The following is a 14,423-nucleotide window of genomic DNA, read 5'->3' as shown; positions in this document are numbered from 1 at the left end:
AGTAAAATTTTATATGATAACATAATATATAAAATAGTAAACGAAAACTAAATTTCTATTTTTTTATACAGTAGAAATTATTTATTATGCCGAAGATTTATTATTATATTTGGTTATAGGTTTCAAGCATCTTATTTAGTAGGTATATATTATCAACATATATTTAGTAATAGGATATTAAAAAATAACAAAATAAAACCCAAAATACCACGAGCACGCATACAAAACAACAAAAAGTTAGCATCTTGCTGTGCAGCCAAATAATAGACAAAAAATTCATAAAAAAAATAATGTTTACAAAAAGTTCCAATATCTAAAATGACGTGATTAAAATAAACACATCGAATGAAAACCAATCGGGAGCCAAAAACAAACGACACAACGGTTGAACGAAAAACAAATAGTGTAAATCGAATTAAAAACGAAACAAATACAAAATTACGAAACGATGGATCGGGCGATGAATCGATAAAAAAATTCAGAAGACATCCAAGATCTATAACATCGAAATAAAGCTGGCTGAGTGCGGGATGTCTAAGGGGTGTGTTTGGGGAGCGGAGTGGGGGGAGCGGGGACTGTAGGCAGCGGGGGAGGGGGGGTCTCGGCAGTCACTGACCGGTTTCATGAGAAGCTTCGAGCGGTGCAGCACCAGACGACAGTATTTCGCGTCGTGGCAACCCGGAAACTGCAGTCCTTTCACCTGTAGTTAACACTTATTACCATAGTACATAACACCACTATAGATTACCTAACTCTCCTACAATTTATCTATCTTAGATGACTGGCACGTTACCCATGAGCCCATATTTGTATAAGTCTAACTCTTTCTTCAGAACCATTTGGGATATTGGAACTTCCGTTGTAATATACTGTAAAACGAGTATATTTTATAGTATCAATTTATTTTAGAGTCCAACTAAGCAAAGCTCTTGAGGCGACACGCAACATGTTACAGTTTACCAACACCATTCCACAAACCCAGCGAGTAATACCAAAGTGAATGAATGATCCATAATCCAACATGTCTGTATTTTATGGAAATATTATATAATTGTATTATTTTGTCATTCGTTCACTCAATCCCAGTCGCAACAAGTGAATGTTGTTAGTGAATATACCGTTCACGTACTGTGACAACGTACGCTTCGTGCCCACTTGGCTTTGCGTGGCTTGACCGTCGCTCGTGCTGTGGATTTGATATTTGTTAAAGACGAAGCGGTACATATTCATTGTTAACATCCGATTTTGCCATATTAGAGAATTAGTAGGATAGAATTGATATTGAGTTACATAAATAGTTATTACACCGAATAAATTAGTTTATCAGTATATACATAATGGATACATAACCTGAAAATAATTTTTTTTAGTTTTTCAGCAGGAAAGGTTTTTCTTGTCACCAAAATCTGAACCACACCATTTTTTTAGTATATTAAAAACACCAAAAAGGTTCATATCGAATGAAGATAAAATAAATGAAATATTATACACTATTAGATACAGTAAATAAATATAAAATAGGTAAACAAAATTAGTATAATTGATTTTTAGGTACCTGAATCATATAAATATTTTACCTGAATCATTATCTGTATCACAATGATGATGATCAAGAATTATAAACACTATAATTTTTATTATTTTACAATAAAATAAGAACTGTTTGTAATTTTGGTAATGATATTTAAATATTTTAAAGCCAATTTATTTACCATAAATATTGCGAGCGAGAGCTAACTAATATTTACATCCCAGGATTATATTTTTGCACCTAAATTCGCATAACCTTTGACAATTCGTAGACTTCCGAATTATTTAAAAAATTACGTTGATTATTGCAATGCGATATTTTTGTGATGAATGTTTTTAATAACAATCACAAGTCGATAAAACAAAAACTACATAAAAACAAACCGCTTTATATACATGTTCAATGTAAACTGTCCTAAAAATTTGATATCCTACTTTTTAAATAAAGTAACAATAAAAGACAAGATTTCCATCAGAATCCATTGGTAAGCTTTAAAATTTAACAAATTCAATATGATATATATATATTTTTTTTTCAATGATTATAGATTTAAACTGAGACAATCATTCGTTGTAATGTTTAGTTTATAAAGTTGCGATGTTTGGCTGTTATGGCAACTAGTGTGCTTCGAAGAGTTTAAAGTAATAAATGCTGTTAGCGATTAGTAATGCAATGTTATAAATAAACTAATTACTATTATTGATATGATTGCGTTTTGTTAGTGGTCCGCAATATAAAGTGCGTTAGTGTTTTAAGTTTAATGTAAAAGTGTAAAGTTTAATTGTTAATGGTAAATGTTATGTTTTTATCTTTTTAGTAATTGTTATGCAGTTAGTGCTATGTAGTTAATAGTAAGTGTTGTTTAGTGTTTAGAGGTTATTGTTTAGTGTTTGGTGATTCATGTTTAGGTGCTAGTGTCTAGTGGTTAGTGTTTTATGTTCATTGTTTATAAGTTAATGTTTTATTGTTATGTTGTTAGTGTTATGTGTTTGTTGTGTGGTTAATAAGTGGTTAATAATAGTGGGCTCACCACACTAGCCCCGCGGCCAGTCTGCCCCGCGATGCCAACAGGCGCGGAGGGTGCGGTGGGGTTCATTGGTGAACTGTTGCCCGTGCCCGGTACTGAGCCGCTGTTGCCCCTGGAATATTCATTATATAACGTAACGTAGCGCGTGTAAATCAATCACAATCACATTACGCTCTTGTACTGTAAGATCCTTTCTACTTATCAAGTGTCCATAGTCTATACTAAAATTATGATGCTGAAAAGTTTGTTTGTTTGTTTGAACGCTCTAATCTCAGGAACTACTGGTCCGACTTGAAAAATTCTTTCGGTGTTAGATAGCTCATTCATCGAGGAAGGCTATAGGCTTTATATCATCACGCTAAGACCAACAGCAGTGGCTAGTGAAATGATATAACGACACGCACTTGTCGTGGTGCTGTATGAGCAGGAAGCCGGTGTCGGGCAGCGCGGCGGGGTCGCTGGCGAGCGCGAGCAGGTCCACCTCGCACTCCTCCGCCCAGCACGCGCCGCCGCGCAGCAGCAGCGACACGTCCATCTCTTGGACTTCACGTGCTGTGGCCACTGCTAGGAGACCGCCGCCCACCTGGTAAACAAATCACATTATCAAGAATAATCGCCGATTTCATAACTTCTGGATATGTAAAATAGACGTTCAAAAATAAGACGAAATGATAAATTACATATGAGGAACAATATTAATTCACATCTACGATTCACCACGCTCTATTGATATACAACTATTATAAAGAAGAAAAAAAAATCTGTCCTAAACCATACTAATTATTAGGAAGGTAAACAATAAATTAATTTTCCTTATAAGGTAACCTTATACTCTTTTGTTAAACCTTGAATGACATTTTAATTCAGTTGACAAGTTTGTAAAGTGACTAACAGAAACACGAAACATCAAACTAGAAAAACATCAATTAAGAGTATCCAACACCACTACACACCTTATTAAGACAGAAAGCGGCTATCGAATCCTGCTCCTTATGTATGATGCGTACAGGACTATGCAGCTCGTCATCATGTCGCGTCACCGTGCGTCCATCCGCTGCGGGCTCGCACGTTGACTGCGTGCGTCGCCGGGAGAACACCGCGCGGATGAATATGTCCTGTACGTTTTAAGTGTAATACATATATTGTTTATTTAGTTGTTAGGAAAATAATTTGAAAACTATTGAATGAAAAGAATATTTTGGCAAATTCTCACATAATTTGAAAACTGATATTTGCATACAGTGAAAAAGAAATGTATTTCTTTTATTTCTTATTTAAATATGCGTGTTCGTGACGTTTATATATATTTTTTAAAAATTTCTCAAAATTTTTATTAAAATTAAATGTAAATCGTGAATTTTTTTGTCAAATGTTATGTAAACTGTAAACTATACCTGAATTTGCTCCTGTCGTACAAGGTAATTCCATAGACGCCTGGCAGGTGCAGAACTATACATGGACGCATTGAATGGCGTGTTGTGTTTTTCTAGGAGACATCTGTAAGTTTTAATCATGGGTTTTCAAAAATGTAGGGATTTTCAGTACGTTTAGAAAAAAAAATACAACTGTGAACAACTGCTAAAAACGATATTAATCATCTTATCTATCTATCTACTTCGCTCTGTTGTTTTTGTTATTGTAATCTATTTTTTTTAATTAAAGTAACATTTTATAAGACCGAGAAATTTTCAGTAAAATAAACGTTACAAATCGTTATTTTTTTTCCTCTTCTTTTCATTTTATATCATCCCTACCTGTACTTGTTAATGGGCGGTCCGCTAGTGATCTGGTCGGGAAAGCATCCCGGTATGTAGTCTTGGGGCGCGGCGCGTGACTCTAGTGTTTCACTGAGCTGCTGCTGCCACTGTTCTACGCGCCGTAGTGCCGCGTGTACTGTAGGGCTGGTGGTCGCTAGCTCTGTGGGTGATATTGATATATGATGTATTTATTATGGATCTAATTCATTGATAATAATGCAATACCACCACACGCGCTGATAAATATGCGTTATTTACGCTATCACGCTTAGAAGTTAACGCGAAAACACTGACATTCATTGTGCTGTCCGCGCAACTCTAAAACCACCCTTATTTGTATATGGTGCATATATAATGGCAGTTAGTATATTTCTTTACAAATGTTTGAAAGAAAATTTATCAGGATGTAAAATCTAATTAGAATATCACATTGCAATGCTAAAAGAAAACACAATAGAACTTCATAATGATATACTCCAGTGTTTTTTTTTCTATAAAAAATGCCTACCAAAAAGATTGAACCGAATCATTTTGGCGACAATAGAGTTTCTAGCTAAATAAATTTGTATTTTCCATTAGAACACGATAAAAAAAGACGGGTTGCACTCCGGGAGTGCCGGCAGAAGTGAAAACTTGATTATTAACGTTCAGCATGTTAAGATATTTTGGAATGGTATCCGTCACGCATGAATATAAGGGCTAAAAAAAAAAAAACATCCGTCTTACGCTTTTTCGATCAGGCCACGTGTCCTGACGCGAGTTTAAGATTTTATACCTAACGCCGCTAAAGAAGTTTTCACTTCAATAATAACTATATAGTCTGAAAAGTCACGCACCGGACATCTCAATGCCGCACTGCTGCAAGAAGTGCTGCAGCTTGGTCTGTGCGAGGCGCAGCACGCCGACACGCATCACGTACCACGAGTACGACTCCGGGTCCGAGTGCTCGCTGTTGCTGCCGCGGTTTTTCGTCGGTCTGGGTGTCAATTATTGATAATATTGTTTTAAATGCTCCTTATTCAACGTAAAACGAATTAGATTGCTTTGAACCATGTAAAAAAATGTAGTAAATAATCCAACCGATTAAAAATACGATTTTGTGTCTACTACTGCGTTTGTTTTTACTAAGCTCTTATAGATACGAGAAATATTGAAAAGCACACGATATTAATTGTAATTAAAATAATTAAAAATGTATTAAAAAGCAGCAATTCAAATACTCACTTGGTAGTGGACGTATCAAAGATATCGTCTTCCGCTTCGCTTTCACTCTCGTGTTCATCTTCAACACCGGACTCGGCGGAATCGTAATCATTATTGTCTGGGTCTTGTTCAGCTGATGGCTAAGCAAAGAATTATTCAAAAATATTCATAATATTGCTATAATATCATAATAATCACGTATATAAAATTACCAAAAAAATTAAATTTATACATTATCATTAAATCATCTATCTCGTTAATTTTGCCTACAAAACAAGATAGCTTTTCTTTAAATTACCTTAGATTATAGTCTTCCAACCTAACGCAATAAGTTATTCTGCATATTTAAAAATCATAAAAAATAAATCTTCCAACATAATATTATATTCATTACACATTTCCTTACCTTAGTGAGCAGGAAGGTCAGTATACTGCACTGCGGTGACACAAACTGTTCCCTATACGTGGGTCTGCCCTCTTGTATGTTCGCGTGCGGTGCGGTCGGTCCAAGCCCCAATAGACGCATGTGTAGTAACGCGCGCTTTTCACGTAGAGACGACCAGACGGACGTGCCTTCCGTGCGCTCTACTAGTTTTGGCTGCAAGTAAAAGATTTATTAAGTGTAATTATCGAGTGTTAATGGTATAGCCGATAGCGGTTAAATTTCTGTTCAACAAATTTAATATTGTTTAATTTTAAACAGTAGATTTAAAAGTGCTCAATTCGTTTAACAGAAGATATAAATAAAAGAGTAAGAAAGATATAAACCGTCGAAGTAATTTCTTCTAGATTTTAAAAACTAAATTCTGGGTACTATAATTGCCCACCACTTTTTTAATTTCAGAAATGTTTGCAATTAATAAAGTTTTCTTCTATTTTATTTTCAAAATACCTGTGGCGGAGCGGGCGCTGTAGTGAGCAATCTCCTAACCCCCCCACCGAACAGCTTAGCGTGCACTTTGGTCTCCATATTGTGCGCAGCGAGTCTATACAGTAGATGCGCATCTCTGGCTGCTAGAGCCCAGCCCAAAAGGGCCAGGTAAACCGCACAGAACGCTTCAGCGAGTAGCACTGGTAAGCGGGGAGCGTCTTCTTCCTCTGCCGCTCGTAAAGCTAGCCCGCGGAGCGCTGATACACCTATAAATATATGCGTTTTAGCAGCGAGAACCGAAGCTAGAATGAAAAGTCTCGATACACGAAAATAGAGTGGCGAATAAAGAAGCTGTAAAGTAAGAGCAAAGATTGACACGCAAAAAATTTACATTTGGAATGCTTAGTTTAAAAAATAAAATGACTTACCAGGCCATTTGTTGGAAGGAGTAGTAACTGCGAGTTCTTCTGTTGAAAATCGTCTCGCTCTGACAAGCAAGTTGGATGTACCCGGCGTTTCAGCAATGATTCTGTAATAACGAAAAGTTTATCGTACTTTACTTTATACATATGTATTTGTATCAATTGATGTTTAAGTCACGTTACATTTGTATTGAAAAGTTCATATGAAATAACAACATTTTTACCTAATCGTAATTAATTGGACTTCTTTTTTATAAGACTTATCCAATCAAGAATAAACAAAAAAAAATATCCATAAAAATTAAGCTTTAAGTTTAAATATATTGCTTTATAAAATGATCTAAACGGGCAACCATGGTATTTTTTTCACATGCACACTAAAGTCATACAAAAAATCTCACCCATCATGATGCTGCGGGTGTTTCAAGCTGAAGGTATCCGAATCGCACAGGCTTTGATAGATGCAAGCGGACAGAGCCACGGCCAGTTCTCGTAATGTGTGTAAGAGGCGTGTAGCCGAACCACCCGGAACTCCTAGCTCGCCGATCGTGCCTAGCATGTCGTGGGCTACGGACTGGAAACAAGTTTAGATGGTAAATATGATGAGATCTTTGTACGAGAAATATAGAATTCAGCCATTTAAAAGAGATTTATTATTTTTTCACACGGAAGTCTCTCCAAGAGATGGTTCGTTTCCCTTTTTTACACTACACTTACAACTTGATTTATTGCAATAGAAATAATCATATAAATAGTCATATTAATGTTCATTAATAAATAAATAGAAAATTTTCACACACGGCACGACCTGATCCCATTCTAAGCTTTCGCTTGTGTTATGAAAACCAGATGGCTGATAAACATACATATATGTATATTTTTAAATAAATACTTATATAGATAACACCCAGACACAGAGCAAATATCTATGTTCATCACACAAATATTTGCCCCGGGTGGGAATCGAACCAACGACGAGTGGCCTGGAAGGCAGGGTCACTACCAACCAAGCCAACCGGCCAGTCATGTTTTATACAGGGTGGGCCAAGAATTCGTTAACATTTAAATGTAACTTACCGCGCAAACTATTGCCGTGCGGGGCGCGGGCGCGGGCGGGGGCACTAGCTCGCTTTTTGGAAATTTAGTCGCAATGGATCATTTCACGGGGTCGCAACGCGCTTACTGCGTGAAACAGTTTTATTTAAACAACTTTTCGCTCATTACTGTGAGACGCTTATTTCGCGTTGAACATGGTTTACACGACTTAAGTCAGTGTCCAAGTGCACCTTTAATAAAGAAATGGGTGAAGAAGTTCGAAGAGACGGGATCTACACTAAATGTGAAACAAACCACCGGCCCGCGGACTTCTCGGAGCGAAGAGAACGTGCAGTATGCAGTTTCCGCTTCTGTTCGACGTGATCCAGATTTATCGACACGCAAACGTTCGGCTGAATTAGGATTATCCCGCACATCATTACGCCGTATTTTGAAATTAGATTTGAAATTACATCCATATAAGATCCAGCTAGTGCAAGAACTAAACCCTAATGATTTAAATTTGCGTAAGTCATATGCCGAAACAATGTTAACTCGATTCAGTAATTTTGACAATATCTTATTCTCTGACGAAGCCCATTTCCACCTAAATGGACATGTAAACAAACAGAATTTCAGGGATTGGAGCAGCAAAAATCCTAAAGCTAAACATGAGAGGCCACTTCACTCTCCTAAGGTAACTGTATGGGCCGGAAAAAATCATCGAAGAGATGTCGGCGATCTCTTTGCAGAAGAGTATTCGAATACTTCAGGACTCGCTGAGATGAGTGCAAAACCCGTAACGGTGGCCATTTAGACGAAATAATTTTTAAAAAATAAATTACAACTAATAAGCATTCTCGTAAATGAACGATTTCTAAAATATATTAAATGGTTTTTTTTATACGATTTTTTCAAATGTTAACTAATTCATGGCCCACCCTGTATTATATCGCTACCAAGCTAATATAATATTTTCACACCAACCTGCAAGTGCCTCACAGGATCAGCAACAACCGTATTATTAGCTGCCACAGCAGCGGCCAGTAACGGCAGCGTGGTTGGGAAAGGCAGTGGTGACAGCAATTGTTGATGCTGCTTATCCTGACCCAGTTCTTGTAATAGCAATACTAGCTCCATGCGGACTGATGCTAGACCACCGCCCCCGGCACCGTGGAGTGAGCAGTAGGATAGTAGAGTTCGGAGTAAGGTCTCGTTGGCTGCGAACAATGAAAATCCTCAGACATAATTAGTAAGTGTATTAATTGATCAAATGTTATTGACATGTTAATTGTAGATAGGTGAAGTAGTTTACTTAGTTTATCGTAGGTCTGAAATTAATCCGTAACTTTTTTTATGAAATTCAATGTTATAAAGATTTGTTGAAGAAATTTTTGTTGAGTCAATAATATAGAATTAAGCAACCTAGTATCTCTCACCTTTAAGCCACTTCTTCCTCCTAACCGCCCGCTGCACTTTCGCTTCAAAATCTGCCTTTTCCCGCACAAGCAGTTGATGCAGTGTCGGTTTATCTGGCAATGGTGTTTGTTCTGGATCAGCACATAGCAGTTCTCCCGCGGGCGGCGTCGCTACGTAGCCGCAGAGACGCCGGAGCGCTTCCACTTCACGTTCCAACCAGATGTATAACTGGTAGCGGAGATGCCCACCTGTAAATAAATAAATAAATATTTAAATATTTCAGGACAATTTTCACACACGGCACGATCTGATAATTATATTGACCGACCCGCGAAGGCGCAAAAAAAACCGAAATTTACTTATTAATAATTTATTGTAAAAAAATTACATGATAAATTATTCCTAACTTAAACTATGTCCCTCCCGTTCAATGTTGGAACAAAGAGTGCTCGTCATCCACGGCGGAGCAGCTACAGCGTCGCGGTGGCGATGATTGCCGCAACACTCTCTGGAATCGCAGGTGTGCGCGATGTCGCAATTGCTAACAGGTGCAAGTCCTTCTTGGGTGGCCCCATGCATCCTCTAATAGTTAAGGCGTGTTATATGTAGGTACATAACACCTCCCTCCTGAAGTTCAGCGATTATTGGCGGGCAAGGCTCGTTAATATCGCTGAAATTTCACCCTCCGCCGATTGATGTTCTATTTCTTCTTTTTGATTACCATGAACACTCGTAGTAATAGGCTTTGATGTAGGCACTCATTTTTGGATCTATGATGGTTCAGCTTGTCCTCACATAGATACTCTAGGCCAGACTTCGGGCATTCTGCCTCCATGTACATAAAATCCTCGTCGTGAATTGCCACAAAAGGATAGGGTGGAATTAGGACTTTACTATCTTTATTGGGAAGTATGGATAATTTAAATAATTTAAAGGTAGTATGAAGGACAACCGGGAACGTAAAAACTATAACTATATTTCTAAATATTCTCTATAATTAACTTGAAGGATTTGCTCTTTGCCATAAAATTTGTGTAATTTATTTAACATTACTATCAAATTCTGGCAAAAGTCTAAGTGCATTAAAAATTTTATCCAAATCTGACATTTTAAATATCTGTACTACCTTTAGGAATATACTAAACTTAATTAAATTTATTAACTTCGTTAGATAAAAAAAAACTTAATAATCTTTACTTAATATATTTAAATTTAAATTATAAATTAATTAAATGGTAAAATTCGAAATTCAATTCATAATTAATTAATATTTGAACTTATTAGTCTTTTATCAACGTAATATAGATTTATATTTGAATTTTACGATTGATTTTATAAAATTCGAAAATTAATTCGTAATGAATTAATATTTAAACTTATTAATCTATATTTGAATTTTACAAATTGATTTTGTAAAATTCTAAAATTAATTCGCGATGAATTAATATATTTTAAGCCTACGCACTACAGTTCCTCGGTTCCCGTGAATGGGTAATCTAGGAAAACTTACAATCTAGGAGTGGCAAGTCACTAAGAGAATTAGTGTACTTACAGGATTTAAATTTCGGCCTTTCCTGCAGTATCAATGTTTGGATACCCTTCGCGTTGCGGTGGCCAATGGTGTAGGTTCTGGATCCCCGTCGTCGTCCCTCCGATGGAATAGCGATACTCGATGCTTGTAGTTTCGCGTTCCGAGAGACGGCTCTCAAGGATTATCCACAAGACTGCGCCAATTATATTGACCGACCCGCGAAGGCGCAAAAAAAAACCGAAATTTACTTATTAATAATTTATTGTAAAAAAATTACATGATAAATTATTCCTAACTTAAACTATGTCCCTCCCGTTCAATGTTGGAACAAAGAGTGCTCGTCATCCACGGCGGAGCAGCTACAGCGTCGCGGTGGCGATGATTGCCGCAACACTCTCTGGAATCGCAGGTGTGCGCGATGTCGCAATTGCTAACAGGTGCAAGTCCTTCTTGGGTGGCCCCATGCATCCTCTAATAGTTAAGGCGTGTTATATGTAGGTACATAACATGATCCCATACTAAGCTTTTCGCTTGTGTTATGGAAACCAGATGGCTGGATTCCATAACACAAGTCCAAATGATTAGATATTTGAAACAAGTACATAAAATATTGCACTTGTATTTTTCAAATAGCATATGCATGTAAGTGCATGTGCGTTTATTTAGTGCATGTGCACGCAATATATTTTTTTAAGACAAAATATAGAAAATATCGAAATGTGAAAGCTTTCTTGAGATTCAATTCATTACCATTCATTTTGATAATAATAGAGATAAACTACGATAACATGGCGCGCCCCTCCAAATTACTGTTTCAATGTGTGTAGTGACATCCTTACGAAGGAGTTTGTATGTAGTTGTACGTATTCGTCTTTAGTACTTTACGTCCAGATTTGTTGGTCAACTAATCATAAGTTGCCGAGCGCCCAAGACAACGCACGTGTCGTTTTCATAGAATACGTCAGTGCAGCGCCATTACTAATAATAATGAGCGATTAGAGCGTGACTAGTCGAGCAACAAATCCGTGGATTTGTTTTTGTTTGACGGCCGTCTCATTACGCACACATGCGTTGTGAATCTTGGTGGTGCATTGTAAATACTTTCACAAATACTTTCAAACGTTTTGAATTTTGGAGGGGCGCGCCATGTTATCGTAGTTTATCTCTACCCATTTTATAATCGCAAAGTGTAAAACTGCAATGTGAATTTAGTTTCATATAAATTAATATTTCAAACATAAATAGATGTTCCCCCTTCTAACATGTTGACGTAAGAAACTTCACATTATAATATTAATAATTAAATTATTTATTTTTAAACACATAACTAACTCAACGTTAATACATACCGTCCACTTCAAATCCAGTAGCAAGCGTGCTCAGCTCTTCCATCAATATTTTAAGGCACGCAACAAACTTGAGCTGCTGCGCCATGATATCAACGGTCGGTGTATCGTCCTTTTCTGGTTCAGACACTCCATTTGTAACCGGTTCCTCTTCGGTTTTATTTATTTTTATTTCTAGTGGCGGTGTTGATGTTCCTGATGCGTCGGATCTAAAAAATACAACATTTTTGAAAAGTTTTTTACAGTAAAAGGGAGCCTTACTTTTTAATAATTATTGTTTCATTAATGTTTTATTTACAGCTTCAATCAGAGTGGATACACGAATAACAATACATTCTCCTTTATTCCAATAACTGTAACAAGCAGTTTCATACATATTATTATCTTTATTTAAGTTGTATCTATCCTAATTATTGCAATACTTTTTACAAACTATAGAAAAAAGTAACAAACTTATTATCATCATCATCCCACGTGAGCACCAGTTCATCATTCTTAGCGGTGGAAACGGGAGCACCCCAGTCGAGATCCAACTCTTCCGTTTTCGGTACACTGACGGGAGCGCTCCAATCTACTGAAGGCGCTGCCCAATCGACTGTGGTTTCTTCTTCTGTTATATTTAAAAAATAATTTCTTTAATATGATCGAAAAGTAACATTCCACGAAAGTAAACAGAAAAGTGAAATTGTAAAATTAACTTTGAGATTTTGATCAAGTTTTCTCTGACTAGTAATCGTTTTTTTGCTCTTGTTGAACTACAACTTGGAAAAAAATGAAAAGGGAAATGCTTTTAAAAATTAGTTCATGCAAAATAATTGGCTAATTTGGTAATACACAGAGAAGAACACACATTATAATTTCAGTTTTTATAGTTCTGAATACTTACTCTTCGTCGAATCGTCGAATTGCCCCGTATGAATGACCACTTGATTCTGTTCCGGCACCACATTCTTCGGTTTCTCGTCTCTCACACGCGCCGGAAGCTTAGAGAGCACTTCCAGAGCTAGTGCGGGACAACCCGCTTTGAAGTGCCCGTGTGCGGTTTGGAAGTATAGACGCCGCTCTAACCGCGTTATACCCTCGTCTGGCTCTTGATTTAATAAAGCTAGTGTAGCACCCTGTAATTATTTTTTAATGACATAACAGAATGCTGGCACTAGAAATAAACATACAGAAATACGATACAAAAAGTACAAACTCAAAATTATAAGAATAAAAATTAAAACAGCTTCATAAGGTTGACAATTTCAAATCTTATAAAAACAAAATATAATAAATGTCTGTATACCTGGCAACTGATCTATAAGGACCGTTGTTAAAAACATCTAAACAATTTACTTTTTTTTTCATTAATTTCTGTATTCTAATCTTATATCAAGCATAACTTGCCTGACTAGGCATATTATGCCGTTTCAGCCTTGGATGCGTCCGCAGATACACATAGAAGTTAAACACGCTCGGTTGCGGCTCATTATCTCTCGCCGCGTGCAATCTGCCCGCGGGCGTCAATAGCGTGTCTAACGCTGCGCCATATTGTTTCAGTTCCCATAGCGCCATGGAACGAACGAACGGGTCTGGGTGCGCGTGTTCTAGATCCATTTCTCCGTCTTCTGTCTCACCGCTAGGTAGGAAAAAAATATAGATTTTTTACAAACAAATTTTTAAAGTTACATAGCGTTAGTCGTTAGTCTGCTTTGTAGGATATTAGAGTAAGGGTGACAAATCAACATCGAGCTATGCTGCGCTGTACTGCGCTGTGCTGTGTTTGGTCAACTCGCTCGTCTAATATTTTAATGAGGATACAAACAACCCATGCTGTGCTGCGCTGTGTGAGGCTACGCTCTGTTTAAAAACGCAGCAGTCTCGAGCGAGGCGCGCTACCCGCCGTGCTGAGCCGCGCTGTGCCGAACTGTGCTATGTTTTTATGGAGCTCTGCCATGCTGCGCTGTGTCGAGCTATGCTAGGTTTGGAGCACGCTGCGTGCCCCTCCATCGCCGCATTAAATTCATTAAAATTTTCCTTTTTTTCACGTATGGTGTGAGGTAACAAGCTACCGTGACTGGACTCTTTTAACAACAAAATAACACATAAAATATCCATATCCGCTTCTTCTTCACTTTCATCTTCATCGGATTCAACTATGTCGTAATGTTTACGTTTTTTGAAAATAGGGTCATATTTGACGAGATAAACGACTACACGAGCTGCTGATTACTTTATACTGAGCTAGATTGTTTGGGATGTACTGAAACAAAATAGTATTGATCATACTTAGTTTATT

General features: G+C 37.1%; 1 protein-coding gene across 1 annotated transcript in view; it reads right to left on the bottom strand.

The window, feature by feature from the left end:
* Rbcn-3A (rabconnectin-3 alpha) overlaps window positions 1–14,423 on the bottom strand; it is a 49,419-nt gene that overhangs the window by 4,421 nt on the left and 30,575 nt on the right. Inside the window, exons 38-55 of the mRNA XM_090113116.1 lie at window positions 13,532–13,763; window positions 13,029–13,260; window positions 12,596–12,752; window positions 12,146–12,351; window positions 9,286–9,513; window positions 8,834–9,066; window positions 7,213–7,385; window positions 6,818–6,918; window positions 6,411–6,655; window positions 5,925–6,116; window positions 5,540–5,658; window positions 5,152–5,291; window positions 4,313–4,475; window positions 3,953–4,055; window positions 3,512–3,673; window positions 2,963–3,141; window positions 2,562–2,670; window positions 617–700 (exon numbers count right to left, since the gene is read on the bottom strand). Coding sequence (XP_089969242.1) covers window positions 617–700; window positions 2,562–2,670; window positions 2,963–3,141; window positions 3,512–3,673; window positions 3,953–4,055; window positions 4,313–4,475; window positions 5,152–5,291; window positions 5,540–5,658; window positions 5,925–6,116; window positions 6,411–6,655; window positions 6,818–6,918; window positions 7,213–7,385; window positions 8,834–9,066; window positions 9,286–9,513; window positions 12,146–12,351; window positions 12,596–12,752; window positions 13,029–13,260; window positions 13,532–13,763 — 3,058 coding nt within the window. The remainder of the gene's footprint in view (window positions 1–616; window positions 701–2,561; window positions 2,671–2,962; window positions 3,142–3,511; window positions 3,674–3,952; window positions 4,056–4,312; window positions 4,476–5,151; window positions 5,292–5,539; window positions 5,659–5,924; window positions 6,117–6,410; window positions 6,656–6,817; window positions 6,919–7,212; window positions 7,386–8,833; window positions 9,067–9,285; window positions 9,514–12,145; window positions 12,352–12,595; window positions 12,753–13,028; window positions 13,261–13,531; window positions 13,764–14,423) is intronic.

Source organism: Colias eurytheme, chromosome 19, assembly GCF_061535395.1.
Source record: "Colias eurytheme isolate Ceu_HAF_F1 chromosome 19, ilColEury1 Martin Lab GWU primary, whole genome shotgun sequence".
NCBI lineage: Eukaryota > Metazoa > Arthropoda > Insecta > Lepidoptera > Pieridae > Colias > Colias eurytheme.
Note: the sequence above shows the minus strand (reverse complement) of the source record. Positions and strands in the feature narration are given on the sequence as shown.